Below are 13,676 nucleotides of genomic sequence, written 5' to 3' on the forward strand. Positions count from 1 at the left end.
GCCTGAGCTCTGAGGGACTGAAGCTGGACAGAGTTTTTATCTCTCTTCAGTCAAGAGTGCTGCACCCTCCTATTGCAGCCCAACTCCTTCTCAACTCAGTAACAGCATGAAAAGAGATAAAATGGGAGAAAAACAGCAATAAATTCAACATACCACCATCCTTCCCAGCTCTCCAGCAGCCAGGAAGGCATCCCACTCCACACTACAGCAGGGAATCCGCAGAGCTCAGCTGAGCTTGGAGAGAACCAGACAGAGCTGGTGCCTCCCCTGCAGACATTTATCTTGGGATGCACTGACTCACCCTCTGGAGGGGGATTTTTCCCTCTCTCTGTCCCTTTCCCCCCCCTCTGTAACTCATTTATCAACACAACTCCCACCCCACACACACAGAGAGGGAAGGGAGGCTTCACATGGGGCAGCAGATGCCAAAGCAGACGCATCCCTCACTCCTCACAGGCAGCTCTGGCCAGCAGCCAGCCAGATGGAGAAATGGAATGCAGGGAGATAAGGCAGTGGCTAAACGCCCGTGGTCTTCACCCTGAAAACTTTTATTTTTGGAAACTGTTTAGATATCTTTAAACTATGCTGATGGCTACATTGTGTTCACTTGACTTTAAAGAAGCACATGATTTATCTTTCTGAGGGAGTTTAAAAAAAAAAACAAGTTTTTTTTCTCATTCCTGATGGCCATTTCCACATGATGCAGACAAAACCTTGGGAGTCACTAACATCTGGAGTTAGTGACACACATCTGCACAGTCCAGGGGCTGCTTGGACAGGGTGAGTGCTCCTGTTACACTGGAGGACACATAATTAAAGCATAAGGCAACAAAAGAATACCCGGAGTTGGGAGGGACCCACAAGAAACATCAAATCCCACTCCTGGCCCTGCACAGGGCATCCCCAGAATCCCACCTGTGCTGAGAGCGTTGTCCAAACATTCCATGAGCCTTGGGGCTGTGACCACGCTGACCACAGTGCTGTCAGCTCTGCCCTAACCAGACCCCTTTGGTCAGGATTGTAGTGCTGGCACAGAAAATCTCCAGTTTGGAGAGATTATTCCATACAAACACAATTTGTGTAATGTGTTTCTGATCTATTTTCAACCTTGTTTTCCTCCTACTCCAAATTTTATAGGAAGAGAAAAAAAAACCCTATTTTTGTAATGTTGAATAAAAGAGCTGGAAGTTACCAAGTGAAGTGTCCAGGAAGTAGCACAGCACCCAGTCTTTTTATTACAACATTTATTTTAGTATAGAAGGCACTTACAATACAGAAAGAAAAAAGAAACAAAACAAACATGATAGGCACCAAAAGTGAAATTAGAATTAAAATGACAGAGAAACAGTTTACCAGACCAAAAAGGAGCACCCTTCCCTGTTAACAATACAGCACATGGAAATGAAGCTATTGATGACTAACATTTTTAACAATCAGAGGTTTTTATTTTTAATTTTTTTTTTAATAGAAAAGATAAAAGGCTGTTCTACTGCGAACTGAAATAAAACAGAACCCCCTCCACACACCTGCAGGAGGATTTGGGAGGTGGTGGTGGTCAGGCAGGGCTCCCTCAGGTCGGGCACTGCAGCAGGTCCTGGTACATCTCGATGAGCCGAGCAGCCTCCCTCTGCCCCGAGAGCACAGCACCGTGGGTCGTGGAGTAATACTTCCTGTGAGTGGCCTCCCCTGAAAACATCACCTGCACGGGCTGCAGGGCACAGCACAAGGGGCACAGATCAGCACAGCTCACTGGGGAGCAGCTGGGAGGGTAAAAGGAGACAAACTTTCTGTGCCCTCCCACACAGGACGGTTTGCGTTGGAAGGGACCTGAAAGATCATCCAGTTCTTCCTCTATCCCAGGTTGTCTCCAACCTGGCCTGGAGCACTTCCAGGGATCCAGGGGTTTTCATCTGTTTTGGTGGGCTGGTTCTCAAAACTCCCCACGAGAGGCACCACAAGATGCCAGTTCCAAAAAACCTTAACAAACCTGCAGGAGGCACAGAGCACCATCTGTACCATCTCCTCCCTTTGCTCCCCTAAATTACATTTCAGCCTTTTAGGCATTAAGGGAATTTTTCTTCTGGACAGCAACTTCAGTAGATTAACAGCCATGTCTCAAAACCCAGAGGGTGAGACACAGCATTGTATCTCTTAGACCAATAGTGAGGTGCTTGCTAGAACTGCAACTCGGATTTGAGGCAGGAATTTCTGGGAGGTTTTCCCTGGGAACTACACAGAAAGATTCCTAAAGCTCCTACTGGGTTTTCTTAAGTAGATTTCTGCACTGAATAAAATAATTTCTGCTCGGGCCAGGAGTGGTGGAGGAAATGGTCTGGGCAGCTGCTTGAATGCTGCATTTTCATCAGCCTTTGGATTTGGACACATAACCCTGAGTGATGGGGTGAGTTTGGCTTAATGTGTTCCTGAGCTGTGTAACCACCTCCATGTGTGCTCCAGTTCTCCTTGCTAAATTCAGAAAGCCAAGGCAGTGCCTGGGGAGAAAACTCATCATCCCCTGCCAAGGACTGGGCCTCCCTCAGCCTGCACTGCCAGCACAGAAAGATTTCCCAGTATGCACCCCTGACACATTCAGACCTAGACATTAGCAGGATAATAATAATAATAATAATAATAATAATAATAATAATAATAATAATAATAATAATAATAATAATAATAATAATAATAATAATAATAATAATAATAATAATAATAATAATAATAATAATAATAATAATAATAATAATAATAATAATAATAATAATAATAATAATCTTTAAAACAGATTAGCACATGCTTTCCTGAGGAATTCTGAACTGGACAATAGGGCTGACGGTCATTAAATGACAACATCACAATTCCAAAAGCCACACACATGAGCAGCTCTTGATAAATTCAGGGAGAGATGAGGGAATCCCTGAGACATTGGCATTCCAAACGTTAAATAGGTAAAATCCTACACACATCACTTGTAGGAAATAGAAAGGGGGAAACACACTACTGGAGGCCAAAGCAGGGATTTTCTCTTTCAACCTCCCTCCCCAAAAAGCTGCTACCCAGTGTCCCATCAGTTTTGTTGCCCCAGGCCCCATCTGGGCCATACTCACAGGAGTTTTGGAGCTCTCAGCATAAGGCAGTGGTTTCGCCAGTTTCTCCACGTCGGCCCCACTAGACCCAACCTGGGTGTAGGAGTAGGATCCACGGAAGTGGGGATTGCTGCCCCAGGAGGACCGCAGGATCCGGCGAGGTTTCGGAATGTTTGGATTCCCTGGGTGGAAAGCGGAAGGAAAAAAAGTCAGACTGTGTCCAGGAGGGAAGAGGGCAGTGCCTGAGCAAGGTGTGGGTGACAGAGATTCCACTTTATTCAACATCCATCCTAGCAGAGCCCCCAAAGCAGATCTCTCTTCCACCACTGAGTTTTAACAATTTATATAACAGAAACTGCCTCCCTTTTCACCTCAGCTCTTCCATTTTCCAGGGTGTTGGGGGAATTCCACCTGGGTGGTGTCCAAGGAACAACACCTGGAGCTGTCCAAGGAGCAACTGGATGAAGCACTAAGCACCCTGGTCTGCTTGATAAGGTGGGGAATTGGTCACAGGTTGGACTCCATGACCTTGGAGGTCTTTTTCTACTTAAATGATTCTCTGATTTGTTTTGGAAAGGAGCATTAAAATGTTTAGGTTCCTGAAACACTGGGGAGCTTCAGGGAACCTTGGACACAGCCTGGTTTGGAAATACAAAGCATCTTCTGGTCTCATTTGCAGTGGGCAGCCTGATGGTAATCAAGCATGTGACAGATCTCGCAAAAATTTAGGTATGAAATTGAGTGCCTGGTCTGAATTGGATGTTCAGGTAGCCTTGTGAGAGAGATGTGCCTCCAAAGAGGAAAGAAGGCAAATCTTCCTTATGTGGAGGCATTGAAAAACCTGTCAGGAAGTCCTCAAAACCTGTATTAACTAATTCCAACAGCTTCCCATACCGTTGTCCCCCAAATGAAGGAAAAATCCAGGAGACTCTATTTATTTAATGCACAAGGCACGGAAAGAAGACTTTTGAGGCTGGAAGCAAATTTCTACATCACCGTAGGATTTCCACAGCTAAGAGGATGCAGGACCTAGAGGAGAACAATGCACCTAGGACAGGGTGACCAGCCACTGTCCCCATCCCATAGACCTTGGAGAACATAGGATCCAGGACTGCAGCCCACCAGCTGGTGGCACAAGAGCCTCAGGTACAAGCAGGGAGAGTCACACTTTGGAGATTCTCTTGCTAGTTTTGCACCATCTCAGTGTCGCTGCTTTTGTTGGAGTCCCATGATTGTATCTGGCATGGCAGGAGAGGAACAGGGGGACATGGAGAATTCCAGTGAAGAGAAATTCCCTCTGCAGAAGGCAAGATTCACCCTTGAGGTAACATCACATACCCAAGCAAGGTTCAGCTACCTGAACCTTGAGTTGAGTCTAAATCTTCAACAGCAAGGGGACTTGAACTGGATGATCATAAAGGTCTCTTCCAACCCAAACCATTCTATGATTCTTCATGGAAAGGGTTGTCCAGCCCTGGCAGAGCTGCCAGGACAGTGGTGGAGTCACCACTCCTGGAGGGATTTAAAAGCCATGGGGATGTGGCACCTGGAGACATATGTCAGTGGTGGCCTTGGCAGTGCTGGGGGAATGGGTGGGATTGATGTTCTTAAAGAGCTTTTCCAACTTAAGTAATTCTGTGATTCCAGAAGATCGTCAGCACAAAAAATAGGAGTTTTGAGATGTTCACATCCTTTGCCTGCTTCAGACCCTGACTCTGTGACAACTCAAGATGTTCAGCCTGCCATGAGACAACCCAAATTCCCCCACTTTCTTCATCCCAGTTGAGAGGGAGACACCCAAATGTAAACCCTGGTTAGGCACTGCATTATTTAACTCTCATAAACTGTTATTTAGCTGTGCCTTCAATTCCTTAAAATCAAGAGCAGGTCCTGGTTCAGCTTCTGCTTTCAGAAGTATCCTGTCAGCCAGAGCAATGGAATAAGGGGCTGGAACAAAGCAGAGGATGGCCTGCCCAGAGTACTCTGTGAACACTTTAAAACCAGGCCCCAGATAAAAATATGGCACAGACTAGCAAATAAATATATCCCACAAACAAAACACATCCTACAAAGCAATGTTGTTTCAGGAGTAAGAGCTTTGCATAACAAAGGCCTCTGAAACATGTTCCTGCAAGACTCTTCAAAGCAGAAATGCCTGGAAGTGGAAAGCCCAAGGGAGTCTGAGAACTGGGAGCTCTCAGATATATCAAGGAAGTAAGTTATCATGTTTTATTTTTGAGGGCTGTGGGAAAGCCCAGGAGAATACACCATGGAAGCTGTCATAGAACACTCCCCAGGCAGAGCCAAGGCAGCCACCCATCCCACTGCACTGCACAAAAACAGCACACGAGTGGTTTTCAAACAAAAGGAGTCTCTGCAGTGGCCTGGTGGTGCCTCTTCCAGAGCTGGTGCATGTTTCCATATCCACATCCATCCACATGAGCTCCTTCCCAGGTCTCCAGCACACCAGGCCATGTCAGCAAGACCCAAGTGTCCACTGTGCAGCAACTGTGCCCCTGCACTCTGCAATTCTGCACCTTTTAATGCAAGCAAAAATTTCCTCATTTACTAAGAGGAAAATCAGGAGACCCAGAGGAGGGTTTTGGTTGAAGGTCAGACAGAAGCACGTAGCACAAGTTCTGATCCTGAGCTGTTGTTTGAAGACAGCAACTACAAAGGCTGAGAGCCACAGTCCTTCAAGGAACATCTTTCACTGGACTTTCTCATTCTGCTTTTAAACAGGGTAAACAGCCTTTGTCTACAGATGAAAGTAACAACACAGATGTGGAAAGTTCTCTATTCCCACCATCCAAAGAGAGATTAAACGGCTAAAGAAAGGATGTTGGCCTTCACTAAAGCAGGAAGGCACATATCTCCATGCCACAGATTTCCACTTGTGAAGCTACAGAAGACAACTCCCTGTGCCTCACACAATCCCACTTTAGTTCAGCTCCTGGGAGGTGTGGATACAGAGGTTTATTGGTTATAGGGCTGACTGAATTACCATAAAATCAACTTAATCAATCTAAGTTATGGCACCCAAATTAATTTGCCTACCTGAGAGCAGGATGTAAGATTCCACCAAGTGGTACTGCCCCCATACCAACTACAACCACAAGAGTGGCTACCCCAGACACCCACATGGGACTGGGAGATGTGATGCAGAACCTAAAACAGATCTGTTCCCCTCCTGGAGGTCAGGGAGGAAAACTCAGGGCATCTCCAGCTGCAGCCTGCCAGGCTCCAGTGATCCCTTCAGCAGGGAGCCTCTGGCTTCCTACTCTGGGAGCTTATCCAACAAAGAAGGCAGAGCAAGGCTCCTAATTGCACTGAGGTATTCCATTTAATCAGATTTGGGAGACACCGCTTTTCACCATCCAGTTGTGAAAAGAAGTAATTGCTGATGGTTCTTAGGTTAGAACAATCCTCAGAGCTTTTCACAGCAAAGCCAGATAATCCCCAACGCCGACCTGAGAGGAAAATTCAAGGTCAGTTCACAGAGAGATTCTCAGTGTGAGCCTAAAAGAATGGATTTAACTTAAAACTTATAAAATACTCTGAAGCCAGAGGAAAGGCCACCACAAGCAATAGACTGGGAAAACACAGTGAAAGATGGGAACCTACCTGGTAATGTATGAATTCTTTCTCAGAAGAATAAGAGCATGGGGCATTTCATACCCAGAACATGAAAGCCACAAAAGGCAAAAGGAACATTAAAAGGCTCAAACTATCTGCTTCATTATTGAATATAAGGCTCCCTCTATACTCAGTAGAGAAAAGCTGCTTCAGAAGATGTCACAGAGCACCACCAGGTGAGGTGTGGAAGATCTGAGCTGCCTTATGGAAGATCCAGGCTCTCCAAGGAGATCAGGATCCTGGCAGGACTAGTTTCCTAAGCTGGTTAGCTGACCCGTGTGAACTTGAGTGTTGGGAAAGGCTTTCGGAGCTGGGTCTGGTGGTGCTAATTGGACCAGAGGAGTGCAGCTGTGCTCAGAAGTGGCTGTAGGTGTATCATGGGCTGCTGCTCTAACCCCCTCTCACACTCCCCCTGGAACAGATCAGCAGGGAAGAAGGGAGGTGCACAGAGAGCTGAGCACACTTCTGTTATTTCAGCCAGCCTGGCACCTGGCCCAGATCAGCCCTGAGGTATTGCTCCTTCTGGGAACCTCTAGGGAAAACAGGAACAAGGGAACAGGATAAACCCAGCTCCCTTAGCCAGGGAATCCTGCAGGAGCTGTGAAAAGGTTTTCTACCAACAAAGGGATTGGGGGCAGAGTGGAACAGGTCATATGGGAACCTCTAGGGAAAACAGGAGCAAGGGAAACAGGATAAACCCAGCTCCCTTAGCCAGGGAATCCTGCAGGAGCTGTGAAAAGGTTTTCTACCAACAAAGGGATTGGGGGCAGAGTGGAACAGGTCATGTTGGGTAATGGGTGATCCAAAAACAGGTTTTCCTCTCACAGTTTTCAGCAGCTGCAAGACCACTTCTCAGCTGAAGCACAAAATGCTCATTGCAGGGCAAGGCCCTGGTAAATCCGGTCTGGAATTCTCCAAGGAGAAATAACCTGGGATTAGCTGTGTGGAAGAGCCTGATGGACAGTGACCAGGTGCAGCATCAGCTGCAACAGCAACTGCAGCACAGAGCCAGGGCCCAGAGCCACATATTTCCATGCTGGGAGGAGAGGAACATCCAACACACGTAAACAGTAGCTGTGAAAAAACCCAAGAAGGAAGAGGGAGAGCAAACTCCCACGTGCCAAACGACAACAGACCCAAACAGCCAAATTCCCACTGATGAATTGGAGTGGGTTTTGGAATTTTTTTTTTTTTTTAAATAGGCCTTAAGCAAGAAAAGCTGCAACAAACAAGGGTGTTTGTACATTCAGCACTGCGACAACTTGGCCTGTGAGAGAAGTGCCTCCTGCTAAGCCTGTGTAGAGCAGCAGTTCCCTGCTGGGGTTAGGGGAAAGATGGCACATAGGGAATGATGTAACACAGGACATGGGGACACCCAACACCCTGAACACCAGCAGCTCAGGAGGCACAGCTGAAACAACGATGCAGGCTTGGGCCCTTTTCAATTCAGAGTCTCTACCCTACAGCTCTTGTAGAAAGTGGTAAAACCTCTTTTGCCTGTAGTCAGTTATGCAGGAAGTCCTCAGATTCCAGAGCCCTTTCAGGAAAAAGGTTCTTCACCCAGAGGTGCTGGAACAGGCTCCCCAAGGAATGGTCACAGCACCAAGCCAGACTGAGCTCAAGAAGCATTTGGACAATGCTCTGAGGCACAAAGGGATTGTTGTAGTGTCCTGAGCAGGGCCAGCAGCTGGACACGATGATCCTGATGGGTCCCTTCCAATTCAGGATATTCTGTGATTCTGTGACTCTCTGGATCTCCATGCTGTTGGTGGCAAATGGGCAGTAAGGACAGGGGAAAGCTGCACTTGTGAAGACAAACTTCTCCACTTAGCTGGAGCTCCATGGACAAGAGGTAAGGTTGGAAACCCCGAGTGCTGAGACTGGGCTAAAACCAGCTAGCAGGAAGATATTAATCATTTAATCACAGGAGCCATCTCTAAAATAGCATAAACTACACTTAATCTTGAAGGATGCTCCTCTTATAACTGCTTGTAATTCTGTATAAATTCAAAACCCTTATTTCAAAATTGCTATTAAGTCCATCACTATTTCTTTCAGTGTCACTACCTTATACCTACACTTGCACCGTGCCTCCCATCAGAGGATGTCAAAGACTCTCAGATACAAAAATCCCTTTTCCTGGAAAGGTGTGTGATGTCCAGAGAAGTGACTGTGGACAAGCTAAAGCCCAGCATCCAAGTGTTATTGCTTTAAGTGATTTCATTTGGATTTTTTCAGTGTAATGCACCTAAGATTTGCCTCAGTCCAACTGCTGCCCTTAAAGTGATGTGTGATCACAGAACATGAAATCTGAGAAGTCCAGGAAGGTTTCAGTGATGCACCCAGAAAATGGGAACCTCAGTGTAATGCACTAAGACTTGCCTCAGTCCAACTGCTGCCCTAAAAGTGATGTGTGATCACAGAACATGAAATCTGAGAAGTCCAGGAAGGTTTCAGTGATGCATCCAGAAAATGGGAACTCTCAAGATCAATAAATTTTTTGAAATTTAGGTCTTGGAGATTATTTCCATCTATCTGATACTGAATGGAAGTCAGGGATGTGACGGAAACACAACTCAGCTGATCTAAACAGGTTCAATTTCTGAAGGGGCCATGCTTGCTCTCCACAGCTGAGATCAGCCCTCAGAGCCCGACAGCTTCAGCTGCTGAAGAGTTATTTGTGATTCAATAAAGCAGAGGATGTGGAATCCTCCAGCACTTCTGCCCATCACTTCCTGAGCCGGTTTATCAGCCCCTCTGTATAAATAGCTCTCAGGCACACCCAAGCAGGAGCTATGCTGGAAGCACACGCACATTCAAAGGGACACAAAATGCCAAAGAACTAAAAATGACTTTAAAGCATTTCCTTCCTCGTGGTTGTTTGATTCCCCAGCCCCATGCTCCCTCTCCCACCAAGGCTGACCTGTAAATTTACGTAGCATTTCGGTGCAGGTTTCTGCCACAGTTTCATCATCACACTTCTCCATAATCAAAGCCTCTTCTCCACAGATCCAGCCACTGAGGACGTGGCCGTACCTCTCGGGTGGGTACAGCACATCAAAGCTGCAGATCTTCTTGTACCACAGCTCCTCAGGATAAGTCAAGCTCTCGCTCTCTGCCTCGTCTTCCCAGACAAACTGGATGCTGTTGCACTCAGAGCTCCAGAAAGGCTCTTCAAACTCCAGGAAGATCTTGTCAGTGGTATTGATTCCCAGTTTCTCAATGGCCATCACCTTCTCCTCAGGCAGGCGGGGATGGAACAGGCTCTCGTGGCGCTTCTTCAAGACTCCCAGGGACACAGTCACAATGACATGGTCAGCTGGGATGAACTCACAGTCCTCGCACTCTACGAAGACATTGGAGCCCTTGTTCTCCTCGGGGAGGTCACTGTTGTGGTCAGCCACCCTCTCAATCTCCTTGCTGACCGACTGGTTCCAGTGGATGCACTTGACCGGCTTGCGGAGCTGAATGACAGACTTGGGAATGGAGCGGGCCAGAATCTCCACGATTTTAATGAAACCACAAGGAATGACGTGATGAGCCCCGGGGATTTCGGTCCATTCCCCAAATTCACTCAGCGAGACTTCATCCATGCTGTGGGAGCTGCTCTCACAACTCTCTACCTAAGGAAAAGCAACACAAAAGCAACATTGCCACAGAGCAACTCCTTTAGCCACAGCACAGCTCTGCAAGGGCACAGAGGAGCTGCATGAGATGAGAGTGATGAATTCCACTCTGAAACCAGATTAGTTTTGCTAGTAAAGAAGTGCTTGGCCACAGGATCTGACAAAAATCAATCCTTAGCCTTTCTTGCAACCAGAGAAACCATTTTGTCATGGTAAAGAGTTGGAGTTGCATCATCCAGCGTTCAGAGACCAGAGGGCTGGAGCCCTGTACAACAAAGCCCCTCTGATCTGAAGACAAAATGAGAGCTGGGGCTGTTCAGCCTAGAGAAGAGAAAGCTCTGGCAAGACCTCCTGACACCTTTCAGTACCTAAAGGTGTTACAAAAGAGCTGGAGAGGGACTTTGGACAAGGCCAAGGAGTGACAGGAGAAAGAATTACAGCTTTAAACTGATGGTCAAATTAAATTAGATGTGAGGAATAAATTCTTCCTTGTGAGGGTGGTAAGGTCCTGTCACAGGGTGCTCAGAGAAGCTGTGGCTGCCACAGCCCTGGAAGTGTTTTCAAGGCAGGTTGGATGGGACTTGGAGCAGTCTGAGATAGTGGAAAGTGCCCTGCCCATGGCAGGGGATGGAACTGCATGGTCTTTAAGGTCCCCTCCAACCCAAACCATTCTGTGAATCTATCATTCCATTATGTCTTTGCTTCTGCACAATTCTGGGTTAAAGTTCTGGTTTCTATCCTTTAAAACCCTCTGCAGTGGCCAGGGACCCACTGCCTGGTGCTCCTACAGCAGAACCTGGAGTTGCATTAATCAGATGCTCATTCCAATGCTAATAAATGTTCCCTCGAGGAGCCACAAAAAACTTCTGGCAGCTCTTTGTGCTGTCTGCAGCTTTCAGCCTGCTGTCAAACAGTCAGCAACCAGCCAGCTAACAATCTGCCAGAGGTGAGAGGACCCAGCACAGGAGGAACTGAAGGAGACGGAAAAGGGAAATGCCAAGATGTGAGCCACGCGTGTTTGATGTGATTACCAAAGCTTTAGATCCATTAACCTGTTGGTTAATGTTTGTAGGAGTATTAAGCATAGCTGTAGCTCCCAACAATCCCTGGAACAAAGGCAGGATGTTTGGCCTGTCTTGTGATAAGCTTCTAATGATAATCCTGATGCACGGGACACAGTGATCTTAAAATCTTCACATCACCGGAGTCACAATCGCTCGCACACTGTAATTCTCTAAGCATTTTAAGGAATATTACAATTCCTTACCTCGCCCTTTGACTTATTTTCCAGACCTTTCCACACTTTAATGACTGTGCTTGGAAGCCTGACAAGCCCAGACTGTCTCCCTGTGGAGCACCCTGGTGCAGAGCAGGAATCTCTGTGCTGGGACAAAGTGAACAAGTCAGGGCTGTACCAGCAGGTCCCAGGCTGCTCCTGTGCCTGCAGGGACCAACAGGTGCCTTCCCTGTCCTGGTCACTGCCTGATAACTCCAGTGGGGACTGAGTGAAGACCCATCTTTGGACTGTGCTGTAGTTCCACCCTACCCAAGCACTTCCCAGACATCCCCCAGGGTGACAACACAAAATCCGTGGCACACAGCAGGATCCTCATCCTGCTTGGATGCTCCAACAGGACACTCCTCATTATGAAGTTAAACACTGGTGGCTGTTTGATTCTCTCAACCATGAAGGCAAAATGCCAGGGGGAAAAAACAAGCAACTAGGAAGACTCTAACCCAAGGCAGGTAAATCCCCACTCTGTCATCTGATAGTCTTAAGTATGAGAAGCTTTGTTGTTCTCAGGTATTTGCATGAGAAGGGATTTGCAAGACTTGCAGAAACAGCTCCCACTGTGGCAGCCTGGAGCAAGCACAGGAAAAACCACCAGGAAACCCAGAGCTGTATCCAGTGACTTAACCCTGTCTGCATGGGTGCTGTATATGGGTAACACAATAAATAACTGAGCTTTACGTGGCAGCTGTGGAGACACTCTGTGAGAAAAGGTTTTGGGTGAGGATGCTGAGATATTAGGCTCAGGACACCAGGGTTCAAACCTCAGCTTCATCTCAAATCTCCTGCGAGACACTTTAGGTCTTTATTCCTCTTTGGTTTAGCTTCCCACCTGAAAACAGTGAATTCATAACAAAGTGCTGCTTGCCTCCCCTGCCTCATTTCTGAAGCTTTTAAGTCATTCTAATTGAAATAAAAATAACTGATACACTATACTCGTGGAGTGCTTGATGCAGCATTAAGTCCTCATCCCACAGAGAACTCAATTAGCCAAGGCACCAAGGAGATAAAAAAAACTATGGAAGCTGTGTGGAAAGTTGTCTGTCTTGGATTTTATTGCTTTACCTTCAAAATGCTTTCTGGGGACTTCTTCAGCAAATTACTAGCATCAAAGTTACACTTCTTCTGGTCTCTGAGAGGTAAAAAACACTCAGGCAGGATCAGGGGATGCAGGTGTAAGTCACAAGATAAGACACTACTAAAAGAACCTGACAATAGAGTTACTTCAGGTGGCAAAAAAAACCCCTAGATCATACCAGAAAATTTAACAAGGCCTAGGAAAGTCTCTTCTATTAAGACAACTGGGGTTTTAAAGTAAGAAAAAAAATAATAAAGGTAGTATTCTTGCAGCCCAGTGTCTTTGGATCTGCACCAGGAGGGCAAGTTGTCAACAGAAACACAAACTGCAAGAGAGTGCAGAAAGCAATTTCCAGGGCTGGGCAGGGCTCAGAGAGGTGCATGAGGTTGAAGATTTTTTTGCTCCTAGTTTAAACTCAAACAGAACACCCCAATGATGTGCACACCTACCTTCAGGTACTGCTGGATCATGGCCAGTTTCAGCCTCTTGACGGCCTCCGTGTCATCCGGGTCGGCCTTGACGCGTTTGCGCACGACGTCCCGCGTGAAAACGCCCACGCTGTTCTGGCTCTCAGCATTGACTGGTTTACCTCGTTGGAAGAACTCCTGAGTCAGGTTATAGACCTGCCAGAGACAGGACACAAGGATGGGATCATCCAGCACATTCACCTCCTCCTCCCAGCAGAAGCCACGTCCTTCCTCACATCTGATAAAAAGCACCGGCTCTTCTCCCACCTCCGTGCCAATCCCATCCGGACACCAGCCCTTCCACCTTCTCCATTATTTAGAAGGAATCCACCAGAGTGGGTGAATTGAGTTTCACAGCTGTTATTCTGTTGTTCCATTTATGGGGATTTTTGAAGGAATTTTGAATGAGTTAGAGATGGGATTTTTGAGTTTTTAGAGAATGTGATTTTTCATATCTTCGACATCGACAGGAAGGGTGAGCTTAGCTCACAT

At 46.8% G+C, this 13,676-nt stretch overlaps 1 protein-coding gene across 1 annotated transcript in view; it reads right to left on the bottom strand.

Moving 5' to 3' along the window:
• Positions 1-1,229: 1,229 nt before the first annotated feature.
• Positions 1,230-13,676, bottom strand: part of SMOX (spermine oxidase) — a 53,235-nt gene continuing 40,788 nt past the window's right edge. Inside the window, exons 4-7 of the mRNA XM_041403168.1 lie at positions 13,167-13,340; positions 9,646-10,345; positions 3,108-3,268; positions 1,230-1,708 (exon numbers count right to left, since the gene is read on the bottom strand). Coding sequence (XP_041259102.1) covers positions 1,571-1,708; positions 3,108-3,268; positions 9,646-10,345; positions 13,167-13,340 — 1,173 coding nt within the window. The 3' untranslated portion in view covers positions 1,230-1,570. The remainder of the gene's footprint in view (positions 1,709-3,107; positions 3,269-9,645; positions 10,346-13,166; positions 13,341-13,676) is intronic.

This window comes from Onychostruthus taczanowskii, unplaced genomic scaffold (assembly GCF_017590055.1).
Source record: "Onychostruthus taczanowskii isolate IOZ18803 unplaced genomic scaffold, ASM1759005v1 scaffold2, whole genome shotgun sequence".
Lineage (NCBI taxonomy): Eukaryota > Metazoa > Chordata > Aves > Passeriformes > Passeridae > Onychostruthus > Onychostruthus taczanowskii.